Source organism: Passer domesticus, chromosome 3 (assembly GCF_036417665.1).
Source record: "Passer domesticus isolate bPasDom1 chromosome 3, bPasDom1.hap1, whole genome shotgun sequence".
Taxonomy (NCBI): domain Eukaryota; kingdom Metazoa; phylum Chordata; class Aves; order Passeriformes; family Passeridae; genus Passer; species Passer domesticus.
In genome coordinates, this window is record NC_087476.1 from 30,895,824 (window position 1) to 30,907,731 (window position 11,908).

General features: G+C 37.9%; 1 protein-coding gene across 3 annotated transcripts in view; it reads left to right on the top strand.

Annotated features, from left to right (window-relative positions):
* The window catches only part of KCNQ5 (potassium voltage-gated channel subfamily Q member 5), a 282,208-nt gene that overhangs the window by 264,705 nt on the left and 5,595 nt on the right, over positions 1–11,908 (top strand). For all 3 annotated transcript variants that reach the window (XM_064412417.1, XM_064412415.1, XM_064412416.1), the window contains 3 exons: positions 3,252–3,360; positions 10,446–10,577; positions 11,488–11,614. In XM_064412417.1, coding sequence (XP_064268487.1) covers positions 3,252–3,360; positions 10,446–10,577; positions 11,488–11,614 — 368 coding nt within the window. The remainder of the gene's footprint in view (positions 1–3,251; positions 3,361–10,445; positions 10,578–11,487; positions 11,615–11,908) is intronic.

Here is an 11,908-nt window from a genome sequence, read left to right on the forward strand (position 1 = left end):
CTGAATTCTAAATATGCTGCTATTAGAAAAAGGTCTGGATTGTCAAGTAGACTGACAGCCCTTCTTAAAGAGACATGCAGGGGTTTGTCTAAATGTGTACTAAAAGACATTTTAGGCATTTTTTAGGCCATATTCTTTAGCTGCCCATGGAACAGACTTGAAAGCTGGTTAGCTTGTGGTAGAGGTTGCTGGAGAGAAGGAGACATGGGCGCTAACCCTAGGAAAGCCTGGCAGCAAAGCCAGGCTCATGCAGAGCAGCTGCTCCCGCAGTTCCTTGTGGAGCCCACTTGGACCATGTGCAGCCATCCCAATGGAGAGCAGAAGATACAGACAAGAGTATAGGGAATGATGTGGATGTGAGCAGGGACAGGCATGAGCTGGCACTGGGAGGTCTAGCTGCCCCATTAATGCCTAGGAAGGGCTCACTCTGGGGGCAGACAGCAGCTTGGAGAGCATAGCTCAGCCCCATCTGGGAGCTGGCAGAGGTTTGAACAGCTGGAGCTGTTAAAGCAGCCAAACTGACCCCAACTCAGCCCTGACCTCAACAATGAACTCGAGAGGGACAGAAAGGATCTCACAAGTACACAAGTACATCTCACCTCGTAACTATGTGGTACACAACATGAGCTTCCACTGGAAAAATTCGTAAGAATGTGAACTTTGATTTCAGTGGTGTTTTAAGCTGGATTTTTTTCTCCAAATTGCTACTATGCATTTTCCAAACTTTTTCCCAGGTCTGCTCAGTATCCTAAAGAAACATTTATGTTTCCCATAGGAATCAAACAAGGCTATAACTTTTCACAAGCTTCATTGACCTGTGGTATTGAGTGTCTGCCATAATGAAGGAAATTCATATCAGTGGAATATTAGAAAGAAGAAAGGTGATTTATTAGGAGCAGCATCTCCTATTAAAGCTGGCTTAAATTTATAAGAATTTTCCAGTGTCTGTCTAAAAATTTTGCAGAGTTTTTTATCCACAAGGGAGCAACATGAAACACTGTAATTGCACCACACAGTTCTCAAAACAGTTTTGCAAAGATATACTTTGGTAAGGAAACCCTTTTATTAATGACACTGTACTTGGCAAAGGACCCAGGAACCGTATCCATGAGACAATCATACAGAAACATGTTTATTCTAGACTTTCAGGTTGGAGTCTCCTGTTTCACTGGGTTTAGACAGCTATAGCTCTTGTGATCTGAGCAGTATTTTTCCTAATTTATACTGGCAAAACTGTATAGATTCAAACCTTAGAGAGTCACTGGAAATACCAGTAGCATAAAAAGCTCTGGTTTTAATATGGCACTTATAAATGAGCTGGGAGATTTCCACACTGGGAGAGGTAACTGGAGAGCCTGATCAGATGTGACACCTGGAAAGTTAGTGTTGTGGAATACTTAGCATGTCCTGAGATGGTGGTTTACGTAGTGTATATACCTATCAAATTAATTATAAAGTTTATTTTAGCTAGTCACATTTCTGGGCAGGGATCCAAATGTTATTGAAGCAGAATGGGTGGAGAGATGTATATTTTATCAATAAGATAAGCCAAGTCAGGAGTGAAGCTCATGAAAGAGTGCAAGAAAAAAATACTCCTGGCATCATTGCAGTAATGACTTAAAGTAATAGCACTTCAAAGTTTTGTATGAAAATTTCACTTTTACAGTTTGAAACTTAATTTTTAATTATTGTATTTGATTGTTTTATGTGGACTTAAACATTGGCTATAAGCCATCTTTCTTTATTAAGTTGATCTGTCAAAGATGAATTCACCTGTTATTAAAAGCTACAGATGTTTCTCATAAATGTTCAGCAAGAATAACAAAAAAAAAAATATATATGTTCCCAAGGGTAATGAACTAGCCAGATTAATTTTAAAAAATTTAAAAAAAATTTTAAAAAGTGCATGGCTGAACATTACATCTGTGAAGAAAACAATGCAGTAATACCAGTTCCTGAAGATACTGTACCACACTGTTTATCCCTATTAGATTTAGAAGGTACCATGACATTTTCAGGCACTTTTGACTGACAAATAATATTTTTCATCTTTAATCTGCAGTCTTCCTGAAGAAAGAATTTGAAAGAATGTCCTGTAATCATTTGTGTCTGACTGTGCTTCAAATCTGCTTATAATTTAAACCCCTGAAATTATTTACTTGAAGTGTTTCTGAATGACTAAACCTGTTGTTTTAAATAACAGCATGAATGTAGGCAGCAACCTAGGACTGGAAAGAAATCTCCTCTGTTACTGAGGGTTACTGAGTCTCATCTTTTTTTCTCTGTTTCATGTCACTCATTTTACACTCTCTTCCTGATGAAGCAGAGACACTTACATGATGAAATACACTGACCTTGAGTGAAATTCTTCTGGGCACTTGGACTTTATGCAGTTGAAGAAAGATTATTTGGGAGGAAAAGCACCTACCCCAAAGAATTTTCCTGTAGTTGACGTGCCTTTGAAATATAGATGATGTATGGGCAGCCATGACCCTACTCTTCTTGCTCCACTCCAGCACATTTTAACCTTGTAAACCACTTAGTCATGCATCAGTACCTGTTTTATGTATTGAGTACAATGGACACTTCTGAGATTTCTAGCTAATTCCCAGATGGCAACTCTGCAGAGGTGGTGTTTAGGAAAAGTAAAGGATCCACTTTTTTTTACAGTAACTTGGCTTAAGCTCCTATGACAAAGGAAGCCTGGAATACCTACATGGCTCTGAGGTTTAAGGTGGCAATTATTAATTCTTGGTAAAAAAGTATTTTGTTTATTTTCACCTGTAATAAAGTGTTGGGTCATTCCACAGCATGCTTATTAAATGAAATGGATCTTCTCCTTGTCCAAATGCCAGGTTGATCCATAGTGGTAAAACTGTAATAATGTAACTTCAGCATCTTCTGGTTCTACCATTACATCTGTTAGTTCACTGCTTTCTCACAAAACAGAGAATGTAATGAAAAACCATGGGATATCAGGAATAAACACTCTGGTTCTCAGCTATTAATTAATTTGAAAAATAATAGGGCATTCTTCCTTTCTAAGTTTTACTAATTACTCTGGGACTACCAAGGCATTTTATGACACAAGCATAGACACACACAAGTGGATCATATAGTTCATAAACTGGAGGTCTGTCATGATTGATATGTAGTCCTTCTTTTCCCAGAAACACTGTGCAGGCTGTTAGAGAACACTAAGGAAGAGATTTTTCAATTTCTCTTATGTAGTCTGCTCTTGTCTTTTACAGCTGACACCAGTCTTGGAACAGATGATGTTTATGATGACAAAGGGTGCCAGTGTGATGTGTCAGTAGAAGATCTCACCCCTGCTCTTAAAACTGTCATTAGAGCTATCAGGTGAGTAGAAAATACTGAATGAACAAACACTTGAATTTCCTTTAGTTCAGATACCAATAAATTGCATGTCAATTCATAAAATGATAGTTAGTTGGACTTATTACATGGCTATATTTGTTACACAACTAATGCTAATATATCATGCTTCCTTTCTATTTTAGTTAAATTAAAACATTTTATCAGTTCTGTTATCAGTTTTTCAATATCTAAAAATGTTACATGATTTGACACAGAAAAGAGAGTAATGGATGCTGTTTTCCATTATATTTTATGCTATCCAAACTACAATTTGATGTACTTTTACTGAGTATGTGTCACTTTGCCTGGAAAAGTTATTTCCTTTAAAAGTAGGGTTTTATTGCATTTCCATATTCCTGAGACAGTCATATAACTTTTATTGCAAATTTCTCCTGGTAAGAACAGAATAATTACATTAATTCAATTGTGAAAAGTCTTGCCCACTACTATCCACTAAACTAAATATAACCCAAATAATTTAAAACAAATAGTCTCCTTTTCCAAGAAAGTAGCAAACTGCATTGAAACTTACAAAGTTACCGGCATTGAAAGTTTAAACTCATCCTCTTGGGACTGCCAAGGCTATTTATCTTCCAGAATATTTTGAAGTATAAATCCTGACAGTCAAAATCCCCACTATGAAGCGTACAGCAACAAGCAAGGAGAGCTCAAGCATTCCCTGTCTGCTGGCAGCAAACCTCAGGTTATCACTGGGGGTCACCCCACTGGCTCTGCATCACATCAGTGTCCAGCACCTTCTTGGTGCAGACAGACAGGCAGCAGCCAAAAGGAATTTCTGCAAAAACCTATGGGAAGACAGTGTTTTCCTGTACAGAAACCCCTGCCTGAGTTTTCTCAGCACTATAGGAAAAAAAAACCTTGAGCTTTTTATCGCATAATTTCATGCAATGATAACCTATGGGCTACTTGTATTTCCTTCCCCTTTTCCATTGAGTAAAATGAAGAGAGATAGTGAGTAAGGCTGTTTCTGAAACTTTTCTACTAGCACAGAGGGCTTGATAGATCATTTGGAGACATCTTTTCCTACCATTTTCCAACCTGCCTGGAAATGACCTCACAGGACGATTCAGATACCAGGCCTGTGTCCACAGCCACTGCACCTGGCAAGCCAAATGTGTCTGCTGAAAACCATCTCTTGCTAGCAATGTTTAAGCAGATGATAGATATACTTTTTTCACAATGCACACCCATCCACAAGGCAAGCCTACTCCCTCAAATAAAAAATGCTCACATTAGGAACAGTCAGCATAATCCATTGACTTTGGTGCCAAAGATGTTTCTCTGTGATGTTGCATTTTAAACAGACTGGATAACTCCTGGCTCCAGGTGCACGTTGCCACTTGTCCTGGCAAGGGAAAATCACTCTCCATACTGTTCAAATTCCTTAAGAAGACTTCACATTTCAATACTTACTTCATGGAGCTCATTTTCCAGGGGGCCACTGGATTGTTCAATGCATCATCTGCATTTTTGTTTGGTGCTCTTGGTCATTATCAGCCCAAATGGAAAATAACCAAATGTGAAGGATATAGTTGGGAAATTTTCTCCACAGAAATGTTCTAATAAGAAGAGCAAAGGTGCAAGATTTTATTATTTCAGACATTTACTATTTAACTGACGAAAATCAAATTTTTATATTATCTCCAACTTTTACTCTGCATGCCTGGCCTTCTAGAAAAACAACTCATGTCACCACTGAAGCTGAGAGTAAGAATTTCCACTTGCCATCAATTAGCCATTAATCTCTCCCATGTCCCTGCAAATTTTAGTGTTTTGCAAGATCACAAGTGACACATACATCTTGCTTCAGAAACTTACCTTTGTTTGACACCTGTAAAGCAGTAATATGCCATGATCTTGAGACTTCTGTATATGCTATACTTTAATCTCTCAAAATCAAGAGACTGATAATTCAGTTCATCAGGTAGCTGATACACCTCTTTCTGATTATTCAGAGTATCTGTTACCAGACTACACTGGGATCTATGCAAACATCTGAAGAAGGATCTGAGACTCTATAAAGTAACTGTAGAATTTCAAGATGATAACATCTGCCTATATGGAAACTTTGTGCCTCATTTTGAAGCTTGTTTTTAGAAACAGCTTTGAATTGCAAAGGCAGTGGGGGAGGGTGAAGGCTGGTTTTCCTTTCATGCTGGTATATAGAAGCAGGCAGAGACAGAAGGCACTTGCATAGTTTTATGACGCACTAAGAAAAGACCCCAAATATAAACACAGACAGTTGAATCCATTCTTGATGCATCAACTTGAAAAACTGCTCGATGCACAGTGTTGGGTGACAGGGAGCAGATGGGCAGTGTGGTGAAACATGGTGTGCACTGCAGCACACCTTGGGCCCACTCAGGATCAGTCCTGCTCATCCATGGCCTCCAGCTGGGATCAGAGCAGTGCACAAAGCAGTCCTTGCTAACAACGAACTGAGTCTGTGTGCCAGCAGGGTCTTCAGCACTACTCAACCATCCCCAGTCTTGTTATGAACAAAAAGCCATTAATATCCTGCAGAGATCCTGGAGACTAACAAAAAACATTGCCTTTTCCAGCTCTGTTAGTTCACAATGATGAATGTGTATAAAAGAGACTAAAAGGAAGATTAGGATACCTTGTTTCCCTATATTGTAATATCTCTGATCATTTTCCATAGCAAGAAGCACTCATTTCAATAATACTTTCCACATGGAAATGATGGAATTACTGTACTATTTATGGAATATAAAATGAGATTTGAGAAGCACAAATAAATATGCAATAGAAAATAACTGCAATGGCAGGAAGATGAAAGTACTGACCTAATAGGTCTTTTCTCTCTTTAACTCTAGTGATTGCAAAGATATGTTTTCATTTATTGCTAAGAAAAAAAAATAACTGTGGCTAAATGTAATGAAACTTGAGAATTCTAGAGCTGATAAGCTGTACAGTTGAACAGTCATACATATTTAACAGACAAAGATGGAAAATATAATTTACCATTTATGTTCAGTCTTTACAATGTTCCTGCAACACCTATAAAATGTATTTTTAGTAGCCATTTTGAATTTGTTCAATGTATTATTTTAGAAACCCCTCTTTCTTTTAAATCAAAACACATTGTTTATTTTCTGCCAGATGGTATTCAGAGCCTAGGCAAGGCTCTTATACATGTGTTTGGCTAGGACAGCGCTGTACTTAGGGGAAAATCATGCTTCTGGCTGCTAGAGGATGAGTCAGGTCGAGACACGAGTGAGAAGACAGTTTTGATTCACTTGCCTCACGTGTAGTAGAACTGTGTCTCAAATACCTTTGTCTGCTGGCCTCTGTGTTGGATCCTGATCTCTTCTGCACATTGCATTTTACCAGGAAGAAGGGATATTTGGCAAGGTAAGGGTAAAGAGACAGAGGCACCAGCACAGCTAAATCTCTATGCACCTGCTTTCCTGATGTTGTAGGTGAGCAAACAACCTGTGGTCACCTCATCTGGCTATGGATAAAGCAACCTACCTGTCTTTTAATATTCAAGGCAGTAACCATATATGATTCTACCTGAGTCCCAGTAGAATGAAGCTCTGTTTCTTCCTGAGATTATGACAAAACTGAAAAGACACAGCTTTGAAAATAATGGCATGAGTTTGACAGGGCTGCACCAAGGATTAGAGATGCTCTAACTTGGTGCCACCCTCAGGAAAGTGCACTAAATGACAAGCAAAACAGCTTTTAATACTGGAACAGGCATCATGAAGGCAAATTACAATGCAGTGAATGCCAGGCAAGATATGTAACATGCACATACAGAAAACACTGTCATTTTAGAGCAAGGCTGATCCTGCATCTGAGAACAGATAAATGAAACAGGTGCTGCTCTTGGCTACTATGGATCAGTAAACAAAAGTTGGTATTGGACCTGTGACTTTCCATAAATCATCAGGGTACATAAAGATTAGTGGAACCTGTGGTTTAGCTGTTATTTAACTTTTATGTATTGGTCTGCTTCAACAGATTTTTTTTTCTGCTCTTCTCTGGATGGATGACTGAAATAAGCTACTTTTTATGACTAACTCTTACCAGAACACTGTCATACTTGTGGCTTGGGTGTGTTTACAACCGCGTATCGCCTGTCACATTAGATGTGGGTTATAAAACGCCGCCTCGCTGGACGGCATAGAGCGATTTAACCACGGAGGCGAAGCTTCCCAGCGCCGCGGGGCCTGCGCGGCCTCGCCCTCAGCGGCGGCGGCAGCGCCGGGCCGTGCTCGCCCCCTGCCGGTGCCGCGGGGCTTTTTCCCCTTTTTGTACGGATAGGTTACCTGCAACTACCTTGGTTTTATCCCATAGGAACTCAGAGTCTACGGAGTTGTACATAATCTATCCGTGATCTGTGAAACATGAGGAATCATGCGATGGTTTGGGTAAAAGCGACCGTAACAACCATTTAGTTCCGACCACCCTGGTGTGGGCAGAGACATCTCCCACTGGGTCGCTCCAAGGTTGTTTGGGTCTTGAGGCCAGCTTGCTCCAGCCCTGAATCTGCAGATTCCCTGCATGATCTGTTCCAGAGCCCAACCACCCTCACAGTAAAGAAAGTTAATTACATTGTGATATCAAGATACATGATGCCAACTGATTTTATAAAACACTAAATAACTATGGAGATTCAACTAAATTTAATAATTGCAAAGCCGTTGCAAGGCTCCATCACTGAAAGGATTCAGTTTTTCTGTTTCTTAATTAACTTGCAGGCTTTTAAAATGACAGTTTTTTAATAGAGCAATATTTTTTGTACAGTTCATGTAAAATTTTGTGTGCTTGAACAAAAAGAAGTAAGCAATATGGATCTGTTCCAAACCCTGCTGAAGTTAATTAAGATGGACTCACATGAGCTAATACCTAAACCAGAAACAGTACAGTTACAGCTCACTGTAGTGTAGTACAGATACAGCGGTGATGCTTTCAATTCTGTTTGACTTCTGAACATTATGAACAAACTGCCTTGATAAGCAAAAAAAGTGTTATAAAGCTGCAAAGTAGTAATGAAGACTTTTGTGCTAACTGATTAAGAAGCTTCCATGGTTCTTAATAATAATTAGTCTTCTGCCTCTTCCCTTGTAAAATCACCCAGTTGTGGTAAATTCAGTTGTCTTCAATTATGCCAATAATCGTCTGGCTTTTCTTTTCTAATAGAGTTTCATATTTTTACTTTATTAAATGCATGAAGTAAAACATTGTGACCACTGAAACATAATAATAGTAACAACAAAACTATTATACTATTTTATATGTCAGCTGCATTATTCAGTCTTCATAACTCAATAAAGAACTAGATTCAGAAGATTAGGTTGTCACGGTCCTATAAACCAACATCTTGGCATCACTTTACAGCTAAACAAAAAAAAATCTGCATCCCAGATTCATCACAGCTTTACAGACTTCCAGATTACAAAAGATACCAAAAGCCATTGCTTTGTAAAACTGGCTGGTAAGGCAAAAGAGAAAAGCCCATGATCCAATATAATATATTTGAAAGTGCGTGGAGATCAGCCCTGAAGTGTCAAGTTGATGGACTGCTCCTAACAGGCCTTTTCCATTTTTAATTTCTATAATGAGAATCATAGTTCAAGTTCTATACCAGTGACAAGCAATCTCATTTTTAAGTGAAAGTCACCAGAATGGGAAATACCAACAATCTAAGTACTGAGAGAAAAGACTTGATGTTATCTTTAAGAATATTTATGTATGATCCAAAAATGAGTAGAGGATCACCATATACTATCAATGCAACTCTACATACCTATTATCATAATATCTGTCCTAACTATATGAAGAATGACTTTTCTAAATTCCACTAAAACATCAAAAATCTATTTTTATCAGAGAGTGAGAACCATGTTTTGGGTTTTATTATAATTTGTTGTCTTACAGCTGCTAAACACATATCATAATAAACCCAGAGGGAATATATTATCATGACTACTGACATTTGGGATAGGATACCAATTTACAGTCTCTGCTTTTTCAATTGCAATAGGTAGCAAATATCAGCAGTTTGGCCCTAATGGGAATTCATAAGCTCTGCAGCACAGGCCAGCATGGCTAATACACGTGATCCCTTGTTTTCTCTCCCAATCCTTATGTAAACCAAGGAAAATTTCAGGTTCTACCAGCTGACCAGGAAAATCATCTCACTGTCATTAACTTTACAAATTTGTCATTTTTATTGTTGAAAATTTGCAATTTTATATCAAGCTTTCTATTCTAAGAAGAGCTACTCAGGAGACATCACATGTTCATGTCACATACCACAGAAACTTCTGCAAGACTCAGATAAAAATATGTATGCCATTCATCAATTTTGGATATTTACTGTTACCTGAAACCTTACTGTTGTGCAGTAAAGTTCAAGGAAAAAATCGTGAATGCTAACTAAGCAATAACTCCTATATATTCCAGTAGGGAACAAACATGAAAACTTCAGCCTGCAAAAATTGATCCTAAGTCAGCCAAATAAGTTGAAAACAAATATTTAGGCCTGAATGTTAACTAAAATATGAAAACTGATGAAAACTTAATGGGGTGCTTTTTTATTTTCTTCCCACCAAGAGGAGAGCAAGGAACTTGAAATGAACATCAGAACAAGAATACTGTTATTTGTGTCATCAATTCACTAAAGAAATCTTTCCTGTAACAAGAGCAGAAGTATCTTATGCACAAATGTAGCTGATATGATATCTCACTCAAGTCAGTGAAACTAATCACAGGTTTAAGTCAGGCATACTTTTCATATCAAGCACCTAGCATAAAAAAGTCAAACAGGTATATACTGATACACTAAACCTGCTCTTCAGTCTTTAAAAAGTGTTACCTGACCTCTCAAACAATTCAAAGACATAGCTACAGTTCATTTGTACTTAAAAAACAAACCATGTGAAAGTTTACCTGCACAAGCTGTATTGAAAATACTTTCCATTTAAAAATGAGCTATGAAATTTTGTCAGTGAAATATACCTATGGTTCCACAACTGTTGAAAATTAATGTATAAAATGCTTTTCCCCCACAGAATTATGAAGTTTCATGTTGCAAAGAGAAAGTTTAAGGAAACGCTTCGCCCATATGATGTCAAAGATGTCATTGAACAGTATTCAGCAGGTCACCTAGACATGTTATGCAGGATTAAGAGTCTTCAGTCACGGTAAGGAAAGAATTAGTTACACTCTGCATAAGCATCTAATGTCATTCACTGCATGAAGTATATTGGCAACATTTAACATTTCTGTGTTACACAGCCTCTCTTTCTGTGAACACAGCTGAGCCAGAAACTGAATTGTGGGCAAAACCAAACAAAAAACATGTATCCAAATTTTTCTCAGAAAATGGAAGTCTGAAGATTAGAAAAGGTAATCCTTTATCTGTAAAGTCCATTTGTAAACAAGGACTTTAGTCAAAAGGCTGAGGAAGACATTGAGAACTGCCTCTTTCCCATCCCATACTTCCTCTTTTCACAGAAAGAAATTGAGAACTACTGCTAATGTACAATTTATGCAGTTTTTATGTTAGAGATTCCCAGCAACAGTAATTAAAAAGCCAAACTAAACAACATTACATCACGCATCATACAAACTGACAACTCTCCCAGGAGTGGATGTTGTTGTTAGGATGGGAGAGCTGGGAGTGGCACTGGTATGTTTGTCTCTGCATAACATCAAGCCGTTGGAGAGGCCACCTCTTCTTTCCCTCTTTCTGCAAGTCTAGCCTTGGCTTTCCCAGATAATGGCTAAATTCTGGCTCCTGGTTAGTGCCAACAAAAAAGAAAAGCAGTCTAATATGCTCCAAAATCACGTCTTTTCTTTTTTTCCCTTAATTAATAAAATAGTTTGTCTTCTTCTTTGGGTGCTTTCCTGAAGTACTGTGATCTTTTTTATTTCTAACATATATATATGTGTGTGTGTGTGTGTGTGTGTGTGTGTGTATATATAAATATAAATATATATATATATATATATATATATATATATATATATATATATATATATATATATAGCAAACACTTCCACATTTATGCCAGTTCCATGAATGGCAACAGCTTTTGGTTTCTCTTACAGCGTTGACCAAATTCTTGGGAAAGGACAAATCACAGCAGATAAAAGAAACAGAGAGAAGAATCCTGCAGAGCATGAGACCACTGATGATGTCAGTATGTTAGGGCGGGTAGTCAAAGTGGAGAAACAGGTAGAGTGATTATCTGTGTTACTCTGTCTTTATTGCTCATGCCTTTTCTGTGTTTTATTGCCAATTTCAAAAGCTGAACAGGTTAATTTTATATTTTTTTCTAGTGCCTGCTTCATTTATACATTGAAGTAAAAATTATATGCATCTTATTACCTTAGCCTCTTCTCCCCTTTTCTCAGCTTGCCTATGAAAAATGTACATGGCTTCTGACATTCTTTTTCAAGGGTCAATAACGTATATTGAGCTACTTCCATTTTTCTCTTCAGCAGTTGCATTTTCCTTTTGCTTGGGTTC